Source organism: Pteropus medius, unplaced genomic scaffold, assembly GCF_902729225.1.
Source record: "Pteropus medius unplaced genomic scaffold, Ma_sr-lr_union100, whole genome shotgun sequence".
In the NCBI taxonomy this organism is placed as follows: domain Eukaryota; kingdom Metazoa; phylum Chordata; class Mammalia; order Chiroptera; family Pteropodidae; genus Pteropus; species Pteropus medius.
In genome coordinates, this window is record NW_024340695.1 from 4,383,539 (window position 1) to 4,403,237 (window position 19,699).

At 38.0% G+C, this 19,699-nt stretch overlaps 1 protein-coding gene across 2 annotated transcripts in view; it reads left to right on the top strand.

Annotated features, from left to right (window-relative positions):
* The window catches only part of ACSS1 (acyl-CoA synthetase short chain family member 1), a 55,567-nt gene that overhangs the window by 18,852 nt on the left and 17,016 nt on the right, over positions 1–19,699 (top strand). For both annotated transcript variants that reach the window (XM_039864658.1, XM_039864656.1), the window contains exons 3-5: positions 6,326–6,525; positions 18,362–18,537; positions 18,930–19,082. In XM_039864658.1, coding sequence (XP_039720592.1) covers positions 6,326–6,525; positions 18,362–18,537; positions 18,930–19,082 — 529 coding nt within the window. The remainder of the gene's footprint in view (positions 1–6,325; positions 6,526–18,361; positions 18,538–18,929; positions 19,083–19,699) is intronic.

Below are 19,699 nucleotides of genomic sequence, written 5' to 3' on the forward strand. Positions count from 1 at the left end.
TAGTCTTGTAGTTTTGATTATATAGGTCCTTCACATGTTTTGTTAAATTTTTCCTAGGTATTTTATTCTTTTTGTTGCAATTGCAAAAGGAATTATTTTTCTACTTCCTTTTATGACCCTTCATTATTAGAGTATAGGAACGTTATGGATTTTTGAACATTGATTTTGTATCCAGAGACTTTACTGTATTTGCTTATTGTTTCTAGGAGTGTTCTTGTGGAGTATTTAGGATTTTCTACATAGAGAATCATGTCATATGCAAATAGTGGCAGTTTGACTTCTTTCTTTTCTATTTGGATGCTTTTTATATCTTTCTCTTGCCTGACCGCACTCGCTAGGACTTCCAATGTTATATTCAATAACAGTGGCAATAGTGGACAGCCTTGCCTTGTTCCTGATCATAGAGAGAAAGTTTTTAGTTTTTCACCATAAGTATAATGTTGGCTGAGGATTTGTCATATATGGCGTTTATTATGTTAAAGTACTTTCCTTCTATACTAATTTTGTTAAGTCTTTTGATCATAAATGAATGCTATATCTTGTCGAAGGTTTTTTCTGCATCTATTAATATGATCGTATGATTCTTATTTTTAAATTTGTTTATGTGGTGTATCACATTAATCGATTTGCATATGTTGAACCATCCCTGTGCTCTGCGATGAAGCCCACTTGATTGTGTGTATAATCATTTTGATATGTTGCTGTATTTGATTTGCTAGTATCTAATTTATGATTTTTGCATCTGTGTTCATGAGATATATTGGTCTGTAGTTTTTCTGTGTGTGTGTTATCCTTACCAGGTTTTGGTATCAGAGTAATATTGGCCTCATAAAATAAGATGGGAACTATTGCCTTTTCTTCAATTTTTTTGGAAGAGTTTGAGGAGAATAGGTATTAAATCTTCTTTGAATGTTTGGTAAAATTCACTGGTGAAGCCATCTGCGCCTGGACTTTTACTTTTAGATAGGTTTTTGATGATTGTTTCAATTTCCATACTGTCGATTGGTCTATTTGGATTTTCAGATGTTCTTGATTCAGTCTAGGAAGATTGTATTTTTCTAAGTACTGGTCCATTTCTTCTAGGTTATTGAATTTGGTGTTATATACTTTTTAATAGTATTCTTGCATGATCCTTTGTATTTCTGTGATGTCAGTCATAATTTCCCTTCTTTCATCCCTGATTTTGTTTATTTGTGTCCTTTCTCTTTTTTTTTTAGTGATTCTAGTCAGGGATTTGTCAATTTTATTAACCTTCTCAAAGAACCAGCTCTTTGTTGTATTTATTTTTACTTTCTTTTTTTTTTGTTTTCAATTTCATTTATTTCTGCTCTAATTTTGATTATTTCTTTCCTTCTGCTGACTTTAGGCCTTATTTGTTCTTCCTTTTTTAGTTTTTTTTTTAAGATGAAGTATTAGGTTTTTTATTTGGGCTCATTCTTGTTTTTAGAGAACTTTCCTCTTAAGAGCGCTTTTGCCATGTCCCAAAAGTGTTGATTGGCTGTATTATCATTATCATTTGTTTCTATGTATTTCTTGATCTCTCTTTTTATTTCTTCTGTGACCCGGTTATTCTTCAGTAGCATGTTGTTTAATCTCCATGTATTTGTAGTTCTGCCTGATTTCTTTTTGCAGTTGATCTCTAGTTTCAAAGCATTATGATCAGAGAATATGGTTGTTATGATTTCAACCCTCTTATATTTGTTGAGGCTATCTCTGTTTCCCAGTATGTGGTCGATCTTTGAGAATGTTCCATGTGCACTAGAGAAGAATGCGTAAGCAGCTCTTTTGGGATAGAAGGCTCTATAAATGTCAATTATGTCCAGTTGGTCCAATGTGTCATTTAAGGATGTTACTTCCTTTTTGATTTTCTGTTTGAACGATCTGTCCATTTCTGACAGTGGGGTATTTAATTCCCCTACTATGATACTATGATAGTGTTTTGGTCTGATTCTCCCTTTAATGTTAGTAATTGCTTTACATATTTTGGGGCTCCCTGATCGGGAGCATAGATATTAATGAGTGTTATGTCTTCTTGATGCATGATTCCCTTTATCATTATGAAGTGTCCCTCAGTATCCTTCTTTACCTTTTTTATTTTCAATTCTATTTTGTCTGATATTAGTACTGCTACTCCTGCTTTTCTCTGAATACCATTTGCTTGAAATATCATTTTTCACCCTTTCACTTTGAGCCTATATTTGTCTTTGGAGCTGAGATGTGTCTCCTGGTGGCAGCATATGGTTGGGTTTTGTTTTTGGACCGATTCTGCAACTCTGTGCCTTTTTATTGGTGAGTTCAGTCCAATTACATTTAGGGTGATAAATGAAATATGAGGTCTTCTTACAGCCATTTTATCTTTTGCTCTCTGGTAGCTTGGTGTTTCCATTGTTCCCTTGTCCTTGTGTTTCTTTTTTCTTTATTTTAATTGGCTTTTGTGGGTTTTGCCTCTGGTCTGTCTTTTTTTATGTTTATACTTCATTTCTAAATCTCCTTTGCGTAGTTACCATTATGAATATGAAAAGGATAGTTATATATATACAGTCGTCCATTTTCTTCTGCATGTGCCTTATCTCCATTCTCTTTTGCGAATTTGGATCTTTGAATCTTTCCCTTTTCAATCATTGTTATCTCAACTTGTCCCTACGTATGCTGAATGTTCTTTACTATCTTATTTAAGTTAATAATGCCCTGTTCATAGTAGGGGTTGCACGCCTCTGCTTCTATTTTCCTGATAGTCACCTTACTCCTAATTATGTTTGGTTTTTTTTTTTTTTTGTCATTTTGTTTTAGGTGAACTGACATCTTTCAGTATTTCCTGTAGTATGGGCCTTGTAGTGGAGAATTCCCTCAATTTTTATATGACTGGAAAGGTCTTAATTTCTCCTTCCTATCTAAAGGAGAGCTTAGCTGGATACATTATTCTAGGCTGGTAGTTCCTTTCACTTAATAGTTTAAATATTTGATTCCATTTCTTTCTGACTTGTAAGGTCTGCACTGAGAAGTCCAAGGATAATCTAATGGGTTTTTCTTTATAAGTTACCGTCTTCTTTTCCCTGGCTGCCTTGAGAATTCTGTCTTTGTCGTTGATTTTTGATCATTTTAATACAATGTTTCTTGGCGAAGGCCTTTTTGAGTTGAGATAATTAGGTGTTTGTTCTTTTGACTTCTTGAATTCCAAGCTCCAGTTCATTCCTTAGATTAGGGAAATTCTTGTCTACTAATTGTCTAAATATGCTTTCTAGTCCCTGCTCCTTTTCTTCACCTTTGATAATGCCCATCGTTCTTATATTTCTCTTTCATTATTTTTCATTTTTCGGTTTCTCTCTTTTTCATTCTGATTTATTTCTAGAGTTCTGTCTTTGATATCACTGACCCTTTCCTCTTTTTGTTTGACTCTATTTCCCAAGCTTGCAATTTCATTTTTGAACTCTTGCAGTGTGTGTGTGTGTGTGTGTGTGTGTTTTATCTCCAGAAGATCTATACTATTCTTTTTGAGGATTTCAGTCTCCTTGCTTTATTCATCATCTAGGTGTTTTTTCAATTCCTGAAATTTTTGATATGACTCATTTTGGAACTGAGTTTTTTCAGACTTACCATCTTGAATTTTCTGTCATTTAAGTTGCATATTTCTATGTCTGTAAAGTAAGCTTATTTTCTAGAGATTTTTCTCTTTCTTTCTGAGATTCCTTGTCACCTTGGTTGTTTATGGTGTTTAATGGACTATTTCTCCTCCTGGGCATTAAAGGAGGTGTATTCTGATGTTTTTCCAGAAAGAAGATTTATTATATAAAGGTTTCTCTTTAGCCTGTTGCAAAGAAGGTGCTTTTCTTTTGGTTTCTAGTAGGTGGAGTCTAAGCCTCTTGGATCTCTGCTTAATATAAAGCCTGAAGAATGCCTTTTTAATTTTTTTTTGTAGATATTTAACCATGCTCACTATTCGCAGTTTCACTCCCTGCCAGTGTCAGTGAGTCTCAGCAGTGTTTCCTCAGATTCCCCTGGGGCTCCGTGATGATCAGTCAGAGGATATGTCGGGAGGGGCCATCTGGGTTGGGAGTTTGAGGCTAAGGCTCAGCCTCCATTTTGCAACTGGGTGAAAATCCAGCGTTGTTTCTCTGCGGTCCCTTCCTGCTTCTCTGCTTTCTGCGCTGATGACTGGGCCCTTCTGTCGGCAGCGCGGAACTCACAGTACTCCCAGGCAGGGCTGTTCAGGTAACTTGCCGCACCTTTCCCCCTCTCCCTTCTCCTGCAGGGAGCTTCAGAGGCTGCAAGAGGTAGCTTCGGTCTTGGCAGCATGTGCTCAGATTCCCCTGGGGCTCCGCGGTGTTTGTTCTCAGAGGATATGGGGGAGGCGCCGTCTGGGTTGGGAGATGAGGTCTGCGGCTCAGCCTCCGTTTTGCAACCGCGGCTGGTAAAAATCAACTGTTGTTTCTCTGCGGTCCTGTCTCGCTTCTCTACTTTCTGCCCTGATGACTGGGCCCTGCTGCTGGATGCGTGGAACTCACAGCACTTCAATGCAGGGCTGTTCAAGGAAGTCGCCGCACCTTCACCCCTTCCTCTCTTCCTGTAGGGAGCTCCAGCATCTGCGGGAGGCAGCTTCTATGTTTCTCCCAGTTCACCGCCTGACTCCTGGGGTTCTGACCTGTGGTAGCTCTCATGCACAGATTTCACGCTCAGATGTGCTGGTGTGCAGTTTGGGTGTTTTTTGTTGAGTTTTAGATGTTCAGCTTATTGTTGTTTCAAGGTGAGAGATCTGAGGACATCTTTCATTCTACCATGTTTTTTAAAATCTGGGTCCAATTCTTTATCAGAATTTCTTCTCTGGATGCAGCAGCAGGGATGTGGCACTCCCAGACCCAGCTGTAGCTCTGGGGCACATGTAGAGTCCCCTTGACCCTCCAGGGAACACGTGGGTTGTCTTAGTTTGGTCTCCAGATTCTCCCCCAGGGCTATACATCAACTGTCAGGAAACTTCTGTCCCTGTAGAGAAAATTCACTCATTCCTTCCTCCTTTGCTGCTTTGCTCCTCCTCCCTATGACCAACCTTTCCAAAAAGCTCTCTCTACTGCCCTCAGCGATATACCACCAAGCTGAGATGATAAATATCCTTCACACTCTCATGCACGTGCCCTCATTTCTCCAGTCAGAGCTGTGCTCTTGGAGGAAACATTCCCTCTTATTTCCTTTGTCTAATGCCCCATTCCCCCCATGATACCTAGAATGGAATTTTTAACATTTTAGGAATTCACTAAAGTGAGTTAGCTGATTTTAGTCCTTTTAGAAAATGATTTCAAACAAAGATATCTACTGGGAAAGATAATAACTACTGAATGTTCGGCAGGGTCCCAGGTGGGTGACACTTCTCATTAATACCTGTGATAGTTACACAGGTGGTTACAAGGTGGTGTTGCCTGTTGTTTCTCAGATGATTGTGTGCAGCTGCTATAGAAAGCTAACCCAGGCCTCTCTGTTGGGACAGTTCGCATTCATTCCTTAAATTCAAACTGCTTCCTTTGGTCTGCAGAATGACTGGATTTCATCACCATTGATCTGTGATACACACTCAAGTCTCCATCTACCGGTGCACTGTCCAGAGGCTTAAGTCTTTAGAGCCATGAAGGTGGTGTCTGAATTGGACTCAAGTTACTCTTTTGCGTCATTGACTGTAGCTGCCTCTTCAGCACTGTCACAGCCCGTCCCCACCTCATCCTCTGGAGTAGTGGAATGTTTCTGGCCCTTGGATTCTGGGGAGTTGGTGCTGGGGGATATTGGGAAGGAGCTCTTTCTTTCATAATAAACTTAAGCAAATAGTGGATGAAGTACCTTTGCCATCCTTCTGAAAGCTTTACGGAGAAAAGATGAAATCCTGCAGAATAGGCGCACTGGAGCCAGGCTGGGCAGGAGTTGCCAGCCGTGGTGGGACGAAGTGTAGGCTGGGCTTGTGATCTAGTTTTCATCTGGTCTTCTTGCACTGTGGCTTTGGGAAGAAACAAAGTTCCCTTTGAGGTTCCTGCCTGAGATAGGGAACTTTCATTTCCATTCCACTGCATTTTCCTGGGCAGCCTTTTGTTGAGCTTTGCCTTTCTTACTCTGAAGCCCTTTCCTTCATGGCCCTTTGAACAGAGGGGAACTATGCAAACATGCTTGTAAGAGGCCTTGCAGAGCTTGAAAGAGTCTGACCTCTGGCCCACTGCTAGTCTGACAAAGCTGCAGCTTCCCACCAAGTGCCTCTTAGAACACTTGCAGTTTGCAGAATTGTTCTACTCCAATTTTTTTTGCATTTTGGGTCTTCTCCATTTCTGATACCCTTCTCTTCTCTGTGCTACAGGGAACTGTTGGAGACCACGTGCCGCCTGGCCAACTTGTTGAAGAGGCATGGAGTCTGTCGAGGGGACCGTGTGGCCATCTACATGCCTGTGTCCCCACTGGCTGTGGCTGCAATGCTGGCCTGTGCCAGGATTGGAGCTGTCCACACGGTCATCTTTGCTGGTTTCAGTGCGGAGTCCTTGGCTGGGAGGATCAATGATGGTAAGCATATGGGTAAGGAGAGGGAGGGAGGAACCCAGAGACCCCTGGTCCTTGTTTCTTGGTGCCTGGCCATCAGGAACTTAATAGTGGAGACAGACTTTAATAAAAGTCACACAGACAAATGACAGACACTACCAGAGACAGGCACATTGCTGAATGAGCATTTATTCTATGACTTGAGATCTGAGTGTGTTGGATTTAACCAGGCAAAGCAGGGAGGAAAGATTCCAGCTGGAGGGAATAGCATAGGTACCAGCTGAGTGGTGGGAGGAGCACAGTGTGTGTGAGGGTCTGGAGAAGACTGACGTGGCTCCAGTGGAGGAGGGAAGAAACAGAGTGAGATAAAGCTGGGGATGTATAGGGAAGGTACCACAGGTCAATAGTTGGAAGTCTTCCATCGTGAAGAATGAGGGGGACCATCTCCAGAGGCCAGGAGTCAGGTATGAGAGCTTGCTATGTATCTTTTAGGCTTTCTGTCTGCAAGTGGGTTAGAATTTCCTGGATAGTGTGCAGAACAATATTATTTCCTTTTTTTAGTGTCAGAGGGCCCAGTGTTTGAATGGTGCCCCATATCTGTCCAAACTGAATCTTGCTCCAATGAGATTCTAGAGGGCCCTTGAGTTGGCTCCCCAAGGAGACTGCCAAGTTCTGGGGGCCATTAGGAGTTCTTTGTGTTTCATAGAAGATTTGCCTATAGGTAGTGAACAGAGTTAAAGGTTGCTGGCCAACCCCTTTAGAAAAGGCTGCTAAGCCTTTCCACTCTGTTTCACCATTTCTCCCTCCACTTCCAAGTGTTGATGCCTTTCCTTTTCTCTCTCTAAACAATGTAGCACTTACTACGTGCCAGGTACTGTTCTAGGCACTTTGCAAAGGTTATCTCCTTCAATTTAACTAACTTAGTCCTTGTTTAATATTGTATGAAATAATGTTCTTACTCTTTCTCCCTTTTTTAAATTACCATTGTAACCATTTTAAAGTACACAATTCACAATGCTGTGCAGCCATTATCACTATCTATTCCAGAATTTTTCATCATCCCAAGTGCATTCCTCATACCCATTAAGCAGACATTCCTTATTTACCCCTCCACCCAGCCCTTGGCAACCCCTAATCTTTCTCTATAGTTTGCCTATTCTGGATGTTTCATATAAATGAACTCATACAATATTTGTGGGCTTTTGTGTTTGGCTTCTTTCACTAAGCATAATATTTTCAAGGTTCATCCACATTGTAGCGTGTTTAGTAATTCATTTTTTATAGCTGAATAATAAATATTTCACTGTATGGAAATACTACATTTTGTTTATCCATGCATCTGTTGATGGACATTTTAGTTGTTTCCGCTCTTTGGCCATAGAGCTGCTGTGAATGTTTGTCTACAAGAACACCTGCTTTCAATTTTTTTTTTTTTTTTTTTGCTATATACTTAGGGGTGGAATTGCTGATTCAATTAGTAATTCTGTGTTTAACATATTGAAGAACTGCAAAGCTGTTTTCCAAAGGAGCTGCCGTGTTTCATATTCTGACCAGCAATACTTGTTTTTTTTCCTTTAAAAAAATAACCATTTTAATGGTTATGAAGTGGTACCTTATTGTGGTTTTGATTTGGATATTTCCTAATGACTAATATCTTTGAGCATCTTTTCATGTGCTTGTTGTCCACTCGTATGTCTTTGAAGAAATGTCTAAAGTTCTTTGCCATTTTTTAATTGGTGGTCTTTTCGTTGTTGAATTGTAAGAGTTCTCTGTATATTCTGGATACTAGACTTTTATAGATATATAATTTGTAGTTATTGTCTTCCATTCTGTGGGTTGTCTTTTCATTTTTTTGATTCTGTCCTTTGGTGCACAAAAGTCTTAAATTGTGATGAAGTCAAATTCATCTATTTTGTTTCATTTGTGCTTTTGGTGTATTTTTAAAGAATCAATGTCATGAAAATTTGTCTCTATGTTTTCTTCTAAGAAATTAAAATTTTTTTTTCAATTAGAGTTGATGTTTAATATTTTATATTAGTTTCAGGTGTATAGCATAGTGGTTAAACATTTATATAATTTACGAAGTGGTCTCTCTGATTAGTCTAGTACCCACCAGGCACTATACATAGTTATTACAATATTTTTGACTATATTCCTCATGCTATATTTTATATCACTGTGACTATTTTGTAACTACCAATTTGTACTCTTCACATTTTTCACCCAGCCCCAAACTCCCTCTCCCGTCTGGCAATCGCTAGCTTGTTCTCTGTATCTATGAGTGAGTATCTATGAGTCTGTTTTCATTTTGTTTGTTCATTTATTTGGTTCCTTAGATTCTAATTATAAGTGAAATCATATGATATTTGTCTTTCTCTGTTTGACTTATTTTACTTAGCATAATAATACCCTCTAGGTCCACCCATGTTGTCACAAATGGCAAGATTTCATTATTTTATGCCTGAGTAATATTTCATTGTATATATGTACTACTTCTTTATCCATTCATCTGTTGATGGGCATTTAGGTTGCTTCCATATCTTGGATATTGTAAATAGCACTGCAGTAAACATATGGGTGCATATATCTTTTCAAATTAGTGTTTTGGTTTTCTTTGGATAAATATCCAGAAGTAGAATTGCTGGGTCATAAGATAATTCTATTTTTAATATTTTGAGGATCCTCAAAACTGTTTTCCATAGTGGCCATACCAATTTTCAATCCCACCAACAGTGCATGAGCGTTCCCTTTTCTCTACATCCTTGCCAACACTTGCTACTGTTCTCTGATTTATTGATGATAGCCATTCTGACAGGTGTCAGGTGATATCTCATTGTGGTTTTAGTTTGCATTTCTCTGATGATTAGTAACGTCTAGCATCTTTTCGTACATCTATTGGCTATCTGAATGTCCTCTTGGAAAAATGCCTATTTAGGTCCTTTGCCCATTTTTTAATTGGATTGTTTGTTTTTTAATATATAGTTATCTGAGTTCTCTGTCAATTTTGGGTATTAACCCCCCATCAGATGTGTCATTGGCAAATATCTTCTCTCATTCAGTAGGTTGTCTTTTTGTTTTGTTGATAGTTTCCTGTGCTGTGTAAAAATGTTTTAGCTTGATATAGTCCCATTTGTTTATTTTTTCTTTTGGTCCCCTTGCCTAAGGAGATATATCAGAAAAAATACTACTAAGAGCAATGTCAGAGAGTATACTGCCTATATTTTCTTCTAGGAGTTTTTTGGTTTCAGGTCTTATAATTAAGTCCTTAATCCATTTTGAGTTTATTCTTATATGTGGTATAAGAAAATGGTCCAGTTGCATTTTTTTTTGCAAGTATCTGTCCAGTTTTCCCAGCACCACTTATTGAAGAGACTGTCTTTATCCCATTGTATATTCTTGCTTCCTTTGTTATAGATTAAGCATAGAAGCATGGATTGTTTTCCTGGGCTGTCTGTTTTGTTCCATTGATCTATGTGTCTGTTTTTATGCCATCATGCTGTTTTGATTAATACAACCTTGTAGTATAGTTTGATATCAGGTGGTATGATACCTCCAACTTTGTTGTTCTTTCTCAAGATTGCCATGGCTATTCAGGTTTTTTTTTTATGGTTCTATATACATTTTAGGGTTATTTGTTCTAGTTCTGTGAAAAATGCCATTGGTATTTTGATAGAGATTGCGTTGAATCTATAGATTGTTTTGGGTAGTATGGACTTTTTAACAATGTTAATTCTTCCATTTATGGTTCCATTTATTTGCTTCCATTTATTTGTATTCTCTTCAATTTCTTTCTTCGACATCTTATAATTTCCCAAGTACAGGTCTTTTACCTCCTTGGTTAAATTTATTTCTAAGTATTATAATTTTTATCGATGTAATTGTAAATGGAATTGATTTCTTAACTTTTCTTTCTGATATTTTATTATTGGTATATAGAAACGTAACCCATTTCTGAATATTAATATTGTATCCTGCTACTTTACTGAATTCATTATCAGTTCTAACAGTTTTTTGGTGGAATCTTTAGAATTTTCTCTATATAGGATCATGTCATGTGCAAATAATGACAATTTTACTTCTTCCTTTCCCATTCAAATGTCCTTTATTTCTTTTGTCTGTTTACTATGGCTAGGACTTCTAATACTATGTTGAATAAAAATAGTGAAAGTAGACATCCTTTTCTTGTTCCTCATCTTAAGGAAAATGCTTTTAGCTTTTCCTCTCTGAGTATGATGTTAGCTGTGGGTTTGTCATATATGACCTTTACTATGTTGAGGTATGTTTCCTCTACTCCCACTTTGCTGAAAGTTTTAATCAGAAATGGAAGCTTTTTCTGCATGTATTGATATGATCATATGATTTGTATCCTTCGGTTTGTTAATGTGGTATATCTCGTTAATTGATTTGTGGATGTTGAACCAACCTTGCGTCTCAGGAATAAATCCACAGTATATGAAATTTTTCATGTACTGCTGAATTCAGGTTTGCTAATATTTTGTTGAGGATTTTTGTATCTATGTTCATCAGGGATATTGGCCTCTAATTTTCTTTTTTGTAATGTCTTCTCTGGTTTTTGGAACCAGGGGAATGGTGGCCTCATAAAATGAGATTGGGAGCCTTCCCTCTTGAATTTTTTGGAATAGTTAAGAAAAATAGGTGTTAATTCTTTGAATGTTTAGTAAAATTCACCTGTGAAACCATCTGTCTTAGGACTTTTGTTTGTTGGGAGTTTTTTGATTACTGATTCAATTTCATTGATGGTAATTGGTTGGTTCAGATTTTCTATATGTACTTGACTCAGTCTTGGAAGATTGTATGTTTCTAGGAATTTATCCATTTTTTCCATATTATCCAATTTGTTGACATATAATGGCTTTCAGGATTTTCTATTAATCCTTTGTGTTTCTGTGCAGTCAGTTTTTTTATATTTCTCTTTCATTTCTGATTTTATTTATTTGGGTCTTCTCTTTTCCTTGAGTCTGGTTAAAGGTTTATCAATTTTGCTTCTCTTTTCAAAAAACTAGCTCGTTTCATCGATCTTTTGTATTGTTTTTTTTTTTTTTAGACTACTTCATTTATTTCCTCTCTGATCTTTATTATTTCCTTCCTGTACTCGTTTTGAGCATTTTTGCTGTTCTTTTTATAGTTCCTTTAGTGGAGAGGTTAGATTGTTTATTTGAGCTTTTTCACATTTCTTGAGGTAGGTCTGTATTGCTATGAATTTCTCCCTTAGGACTCCTTTTGCTCTGTCCCACAGATTTTGACATTATGTTTTCATTTTCATTTGTCTCAAGTTATCTTTTAACATCTTCCTTTTTCTCATTGTTAACCCATTCATTGTTTGAGTAGCATGTTATTTAGCCTCCATGTGTTTGCATATTTTTCAGTTTTTTTCTTGTAATTGATTTCAAATATCATCTCATTATGGTGAGAGAAGATGCTTGATATGATTTCAGTCTCCATTAACTTACTGAGACTTGTTTTGTGTCCTAATATGCAGTCTATCTTGGAAAATGTTCCATGTGTACTTGAGAAGAATGTATATACTGCTGCTGTGGGGTGAAACACTCTAAAAATATCAGTTAAATCCATCTGGTCTAGTGTATCATTTAAGGCCACTGTTTTCTTATAGATTTTCTGTCTGTAAGATCTGTCCATTGGTGTTAATGGGGTGTTAAAGTTCTCTGCTATGACTGTATTAACTGTTACTCTCTCCCTTTATGTCAGTCAATATTTACTTTGTATATTGAGGTGCTCCTATATTGGGTACATAAATGTTTACTAGAGTAATATCCTCTTGTTGAATTGATCCCTTTATCATTATATAATGTCCTTCTTTGGCTTTTATTATAGCTTTTATTTTAAAGTCTCTTTTGTCTGATATAAGTATCGTTACTCTAGCTTTTTTAAAATTTTCATTTGTATGAAATATATTTTTCCATCCCTTTTCTTTCAGGCTCTGTGTGTCTTTCAATCTGAACTGATTTGTTGTAGACAGTATATGTATATATATATATGTATGTATTCATTTCTTATTTGTTGTAGACAGTATATTTGTATATATATATATATATATGTATGTATTCATTTCTTATCCATTTTGCTACCCTATGTCTTTTTTTGTTTTAATTAATTAATTTTTGATGGTGACATTGGTTAACAAAATCTGGTATGTTTGAGCTATACATGTTAACAATAAGGCGTGTATATATATATATGGTATATACATATATATATATTTTTTTTTTTTTTTTACATTGTGTGTTCACTTCCAATACTTAAGATTTCTGTCACCACATATTTGACCCCTTTTACCTCATCTACCTTCCCCTCTCCCCTCCCTCCTACCCTCTGGTAACCACTAGTCTATTGTCCATGTCCATGAGTCTCTGTTTGTTTGTCCTGTTCGTTTGTTGCTTTTAGGTTTATATCACACATACAAATGATATCATGTGGTTTTCAACTTTTTCTTTCTGGCTTATTTTGCTGAGCGTGATTATCTCGAGGTCCATCCATATTGTCGCAAATGGCAGTATTTTGTCGCTTCTTATGGCTGAGTAATATTCCATTGTATGTATGTACTACAGCTTCTTTATCCAGTCATCCATCTTAGGACATTTCAGGTGCTTCCATGTCCTGACCACTGTGAATAATGCTGCTGTGAACATCGACCTACAAATACCTTTTCGGATATGGGTTTTAAGTCTTTGGGGTAAATACTCAGTAGAGGGATTGCTGGATCGTATGGTAGATCAATTCTTAGTTTTTTGAGGAGCCTCCATACTGTTTTCCATAGTGGCTGTGCCAATTCGCGGTCCTACCAGCAGTGTATGAGGGTTCCTTTTTCTCTGCATCCTCTCCAACATTTGTTATTACCTGTCCTGTTGATTATAGCTATTCTAACAGGTGTGAGATGGTATCTCATTGTGGATTTGATTTGCATTTTCCTAATAGCTAGTGATGTTGAACATCTTTTCATATAGTTGGTGGCCATTTGTATGTCCTCTAGGGAGAAGTGTCTGTTCAGGTCCTCTGCCCATTTTTCGATTGGATCGTTTGTTTTTTTCTTGTCATTGATGGTATGAGTTCTTTGTATATTTTGGATATTAGGCCCTTATTGGAGGCATTGCTTGCAAATGTGTTTTCCCATTTGGATGGTTGTCTCTTTACCTTGTCGATGGTTTCTTTTGCTGACCAAAAGCTTTTAAGTTTGATGTAGTCCCATTCATTTACTTTAGCTTTTACTTCCCTTGCCTTTGAGGTCAAATTCATAAAATCCTCTTTAAGTCCAAGGTCCTTGAGTTTCGTTCCTATGTTTTCTTCTATGCATTTTATTGTTTCAGGTCTTATATTCAGGTCCTTAATCCGTTTGGAGTTAATTTTGGTGTGTGGTGATAGACAACAGTTTAGTTTCATTCTTTTGCAGGTGGCTTTCCAGTTTTCCCAGCACCATTTATTGAAGAGGGTTTCCTTTCATTTTCAACAAATAATTTTTGTCGAAAATTATTTGCCCATATAAATATGAGTTTACTTCTGAACTGTCCATTCTGTTCCACTGGTCCATGTGTCTCTTTTTCTGCCAATACCATGCCGTTTTGATTACTGTTGCTTTGTAGTATAATTTGAAGTCAGGCAGAGTGGTGCCTCGAGCCTTGTTCTTTTTTCTCAGGATGGCTTTGGCAATTCGAGGTCTTTTGCACTTCCATACAAATCTGATGATTTTTTGTTCTATTTCTGTAAAAAAATGCCGATGGGATTGTGATGAGGTTTGTATTAAATCTGTAATAATGGTCATTTTAACTATGTTGATTCTTCCAATCCAAGAACATGGAATATCTTTCCTTTTCTTTGCATCTTCTTCGATTTCTCTAATAGGAACTTATAGTTTTCATTATATAGGTCCTTCACATGATTTATTAGATTTATTCCTAGGTATTTTATTCTTTTTGTTGCAATTGCAAAAGGAATTATTTTTTCCACTTCTTTTTTTTTGACACTTCATTATTAAAACTTAGCAATGCTATGGATTTTTGAACATTGATTTTGTATCCAGAAACTTTACTGTATTTGCTTATTGTTTCTAGTAGTGTTCTTGTAGCGTTTTTAGGGTTTTCTATATAGAGAATCATGTATTCCGCAAATAGTGACAGTTTGGCTTCTTCATTTTCTACATGGATGCCTTTTGTATCTTTCTCTTGCCTGATTGCACTCGTTAGGACCTCCAATGTCATATTGAATAGCAGTGGCAATAGTGGACAGCCTTGCCTTGTTCCTGATCTTGGAAGGTTTTTAGTTTTTCACTATGAAGTATAATGTTGGCTGAGGGTTTGTCATATATGGCCTTTATTATGTTAAGTTTCTTTCCTTCTATACCGATTTTATTAAGTATTTTGATCATAAATAGATGCTGTATCTTGTCGAAGGCCTTTTCTGCATCTATGAATATGATCATATGATTCTTATTTTTTAATTTGTTTATGTGGTATATCACATTAATCAATTTGCATATGTTGAACCATCTCTGTGTCACTGGGATGAAGCCCACTTGATCGCGGCGTATAATCTTTTTAATATGTTGCTGTATTCGATTCGCTAGTATCTAATTTTTGCATCTATGTTCATGAGAGGTATTAGTCTGTACTTTTTCTTTTTTTGTGTTCTCTTTACCAGGTTTTAGTATCAGGGTAATACTGGCGTCATAAAATGAGTTTGGAAGTAATATCTCTTCTTCAATTTTCTGGGAGAGTTTCAGGAGAATAGATATTAAATCTTTTTTGAATGTTTGGTAGAATTCAATGGTAAAGCCATCTGGTCCTGGACTTTTACTTTTTGGTTTTGGATGATTGTTTCAATTTCCATACTACCGATTGGTCGGTCTATTTAGATTTTCCAGTTCCTGATTCAGTGTAGGAAGGTTATATTTTTCTAAGTACTGGTCCCTTTCTTCTAGGTTATTATATTTGGTGTTATATACTTTTTCATAGTATTCTTGTATGATTTTTTGTATTTCTGACGTCGCTGTCCTATATCTTTTGATTGGAGCATTTAATCCATTTACATTTAAAGTGTAATTGATATATGCATAGATATTACCATTTTATTATTCATATTATCTTATTTTTTTCTTCCTCTTTTTTTAAAAGAAGTCCTTTCAACATTTCAACATTTCTTGTAATACTTGCCTGATGAAGATGAATTCCTTTAGTTTTTTTCCCATCCAAGAAACTCTATCTCATCTTATCATTTTAAATGATAGATGTGGTGTGTAGACTTATTTTTGTTTTAGGTCCTTTCTTTTCATCGCTTTAAATATTTCCTGCCAATTCTTTATGGCCTGCAAAGTTTCTGTTGAGAAATCAGCAGACATTCTTATAGGAGTACTCTTATAAGTAACTAGCTGCCTTATTCTTGCTGCTTTTAGGATTCTCTCTTTGTCTTTAACTTTTACCATTTTAATTATGATATGTCTTGTGAGTCTGTTTGGGTTCATCTTGTTTGACACTCTGCACTTCCTGGACTTATATGTCTATTTACTTCACCAGGTTAGGAAAGTTTTCAGTCATTATTTCCTCAAATAGGCTCTCAATGTTTTGATTTCTCTCTTCTGGTATTCTGTGATGCAAATATTGTTATGCTTGATGTTGTCCCAGAGCTCCCTTAAACTATCCTCATTTTTCAAATTCTTTTTTCTTTTTGCTGTTCTGATTGGGAGTTTTCTGCTTTCTTGTCTTACAAATCTCTGATTCGATCCTCTGCTTCGTCAAATCTACTATTGATTCCTTCTTATGTATTTTTCATTTTAGTCATTGTATTCTTCATTTCTGACTGGTTCTTTTTTATAGTTTTTATGTCCTTATTCATGCTTACTTTCTCTTTGTCTAAATTCTTACTGAGCTCATCTATTCTCCTAAGTTCAATGAGCATCCTTATACATAGCCTCTGGGTGTGCTGGTTCTGGAGCCCCTTGTGAGGGGCTTTAGTGCAGGCTGCAGTCAGTTGCCTATGACTGGCCAGTGGCTACCTGGTAGGAGCTACAAAGCTATCTATGTTTGGTTACTAACTGAGCTGGACTTGGAAGTATGTGGGAGAGGCCATGAGGTGAACCAAGGCTGCCTGCCACTAGTACTGGGTCTGGGACAGTTCAGCAAAAGGTCCGGGGCACCCACTGGCTAGAGGCTGTCTGACAGTCTCAGCAGATGAATGAGATGGAGCCTCAGGGAGTCACCAGGGTGGAGCAAGTGGTGTTCCTCATATTGGTGCAGGTTCAGATTTGTTGCCAGTGCTGAGCTTCTGGCCACTTGCAAATGTCTCTGCTCACACTGAGGTTAGATGCTGATCCCTGAGATTTACTCAGAACTATTACAGGTATTGCTAGTTGCCCGCCACTAAAAGTGTCTCCCCCGTTGCACAAGCGGAGGCCTGTTGATTGCTACTGAAGGAAGCTCCTGTTGAGAGCACCTGTTGGGGCTACTTGCCCAGTAACCACCCAAAATTGCCACTAGGCAATTTGTGAATTGGGTGTTTTGGGGATTCAGGGAGTCACCTGACAAGGATTATGCTGAATCTGTAAAACAGTTTGGAGAATATTGCCATAATATTAAGTCTTCCAATCCATGAACATGGATGTCTTTCCATTTATTGATGTGCTCTTTAATTTCTTTCAGCAACTTTTTGTAGTTTTCAGTGTATAAGTCCTGCAACTCCTTGGTAAATTTATTCCTAAGTATTTTATTCTTTGGAAGCTTTCATAAATGGAATTGTTTTCTTAGTTTTCTTTGTGGATTGTTCATTGCTAATGTATAGAAATACAGTAAGTTGTGTGTTCTTGTATCCTGCAAAGTTGAAGAATTTGTTTATTAGCTTTAGTAGTTTTTTGTGGATCCCTTAGGATTTTCTACAGTTAAGATCACCTCATCTGTGAATAGAGATAGTTGTACTTCTTCCTTTGTGATCTGGATGCTTCTTTTTTTCTGTTTTTCTTTTTCCTAATTGCTCTGGTTAGAATTTCTATAACAATGTTGAATGGCAGTAGTGAATGTGGATGTTCTTGTTTTGTTCTTGATCTTAGGGGAGAAAGCTTTCTGTATTCCACCACTGAGTGTGATGTTACCTGCTGGTTTTCATAGTTGCTCTTTATCAGGTTACGGAAGTTTCCTTTTATTCATAGTTCATTATTTTTATCATGAAAAAGTGTTGGATTTTGTTAAGTATTCTTTCTACATCAATTCAGATGTGATTTTTGTCCTTCATTCTATTAATGTGCTGTAATACATTGATTGATTTTCATACGTTGAACCATCCTTGCATTACCCTGGGCCTGGCTGAGTCTGGCTGGGTCATTGAAGAGCAGGTGCAGACCCCAGAGGGCCTTCCCATGAAGGTGAGTGTGGGGGCTGGCAGCTCCTGGCATCCACCCAGGGTGTGGTCTTTGTTCTCTAGCAGTTTGGCCCTGGATCGTGCAGGGGCCACACTGGACATGTTGGGGCTTAGTCTCTGGCTTCCCAAATTTTTTGGTCTCTACCTCATGGTGGCTGTGCCTGGGGGTGATGTATGGCCTCTTACCTGGGAAAGCCCTCAAGATATATGGGAAGGAATGATAGAAGGTTCAAAGAGTTCAGCTTCAAAGTAACATCTCCAGTTACTTCCTGCTCCTCCATAGAGCTGAGAAAATGCTTGTCACTTCTGCACTCAGCACAAAGATTACAAAGCAGTCATACCTCTTACTTTTTTGCTGATTCTTTTACTCAAGATTGAACTTTCTCTATCACCGCCTTAGGCCTGGAATGTGCTGCTGCCAGCCTAGGCTGTGAGGGTTAAAGTGGGGAGGAAACTGATCAGAAATGTCCATTGTCTCTATTAGCCAAGTGCAAGGTGGTTATCACCTTCAACCAAGGACTTCGGGGAGGGCGCGTGGTGGAGTTGAAGAAGATAGTGGATGAAGCCGTGAAGTACTGCCCAACCATCCAGTATGTCCTGGTGGCTCACAGGACGGATAACAAGGTCCACATGGGGAATCTGGATGTCCCTCTTGAGCAGGTGGGTTTACCTCATGTTGTATAGTTTGAGGAGAGGTTATTATTTGGTTAACTAGGTCTGAGTCTTGTTAGATTGTGTTTCTGAATCTGGGTTCCCTAGAGGTGTCCAGGGTTCCACTGTGATATTTGATAGGTTTATATCATGGTTGAGAAGATGGAACTCAAATAACCACAAACAGAGAAACAGTTAATATAACAGAAATGGTTGGATTTATCCTTTTATTTTGCATCTTCTCTACATGTGGAATTGAACTAGGGCAGTCCAGAGAAGGTGAGCTCTGATCCAGTCTGCCGAGTCTTACAGTGGCTAAGAAGAGTTGTTCTTAAGGAAGCTGAATGAAGGGGAGAGGCTAACTGCCCTGGGTGGTGCTCTTTTTTTCTTCTCTCTTGCAGGAAATGGCCAAGGAGGACCCTGTGTGTGCCCCAGAGAGCATGGGCAGTGAAGACATGCTCTTCATGCTGTATACCTCCGGGAGCACCGGGACACCCAAGGGCCTTGTGCACACCCAGGCGGGCTACCTTCTGTATGCCGCCCTGACACACAGGGTATGGCCTCAGTGGTGGGTGGAGGGTGCGAGGTGCTAATTTCTTGGTGGGACTGGGCAGGGGACTAAGTGGGGCTGGATCTAGGGCTAGAACTCCTGTTATTAAGCAGTTTCCTTAAGTATGAGTTGCTCATGTTTTCCTGCGGGTTGCTCATGAGCAGGGCTGCTATGAGTTGTGGCACTAGCCCAGGTGAGAGGGTGGGCAGGGGAGCTGTGTTCCTGTCCTTGCTGGAAGAGTCCGGGTCCCAAACTTGAGTCTTACTGCTGGCCTTTAGCCCTTTGCACCTATGCCTGTATCATCTATTGGCTCAAGGGCCTGCAGGAATCTGGCCCTCACCAGCTCTGACGTACTCACTGGCGGGGTCACCTTCTGATGCTCAGGTCCTAGACACTTTGTCCTTTCTGGGCCCCTTCCTCTGTAAAAAAAAAAAAGTCAAAAATTATATTTTACAACTGCTTTGGTATAAAGATGACTGTATTACTATTATATATTAAAACATTTTCTTTTACTTAAAAGATTATTTTTTCTCCTTCCGATTTTAAAGGAAAGTAAAACATTTTCATGGGTCCCTGAAAGAATTGTGGCTTCTAGGCCCTGCTCACTGGGACCATGTTTTA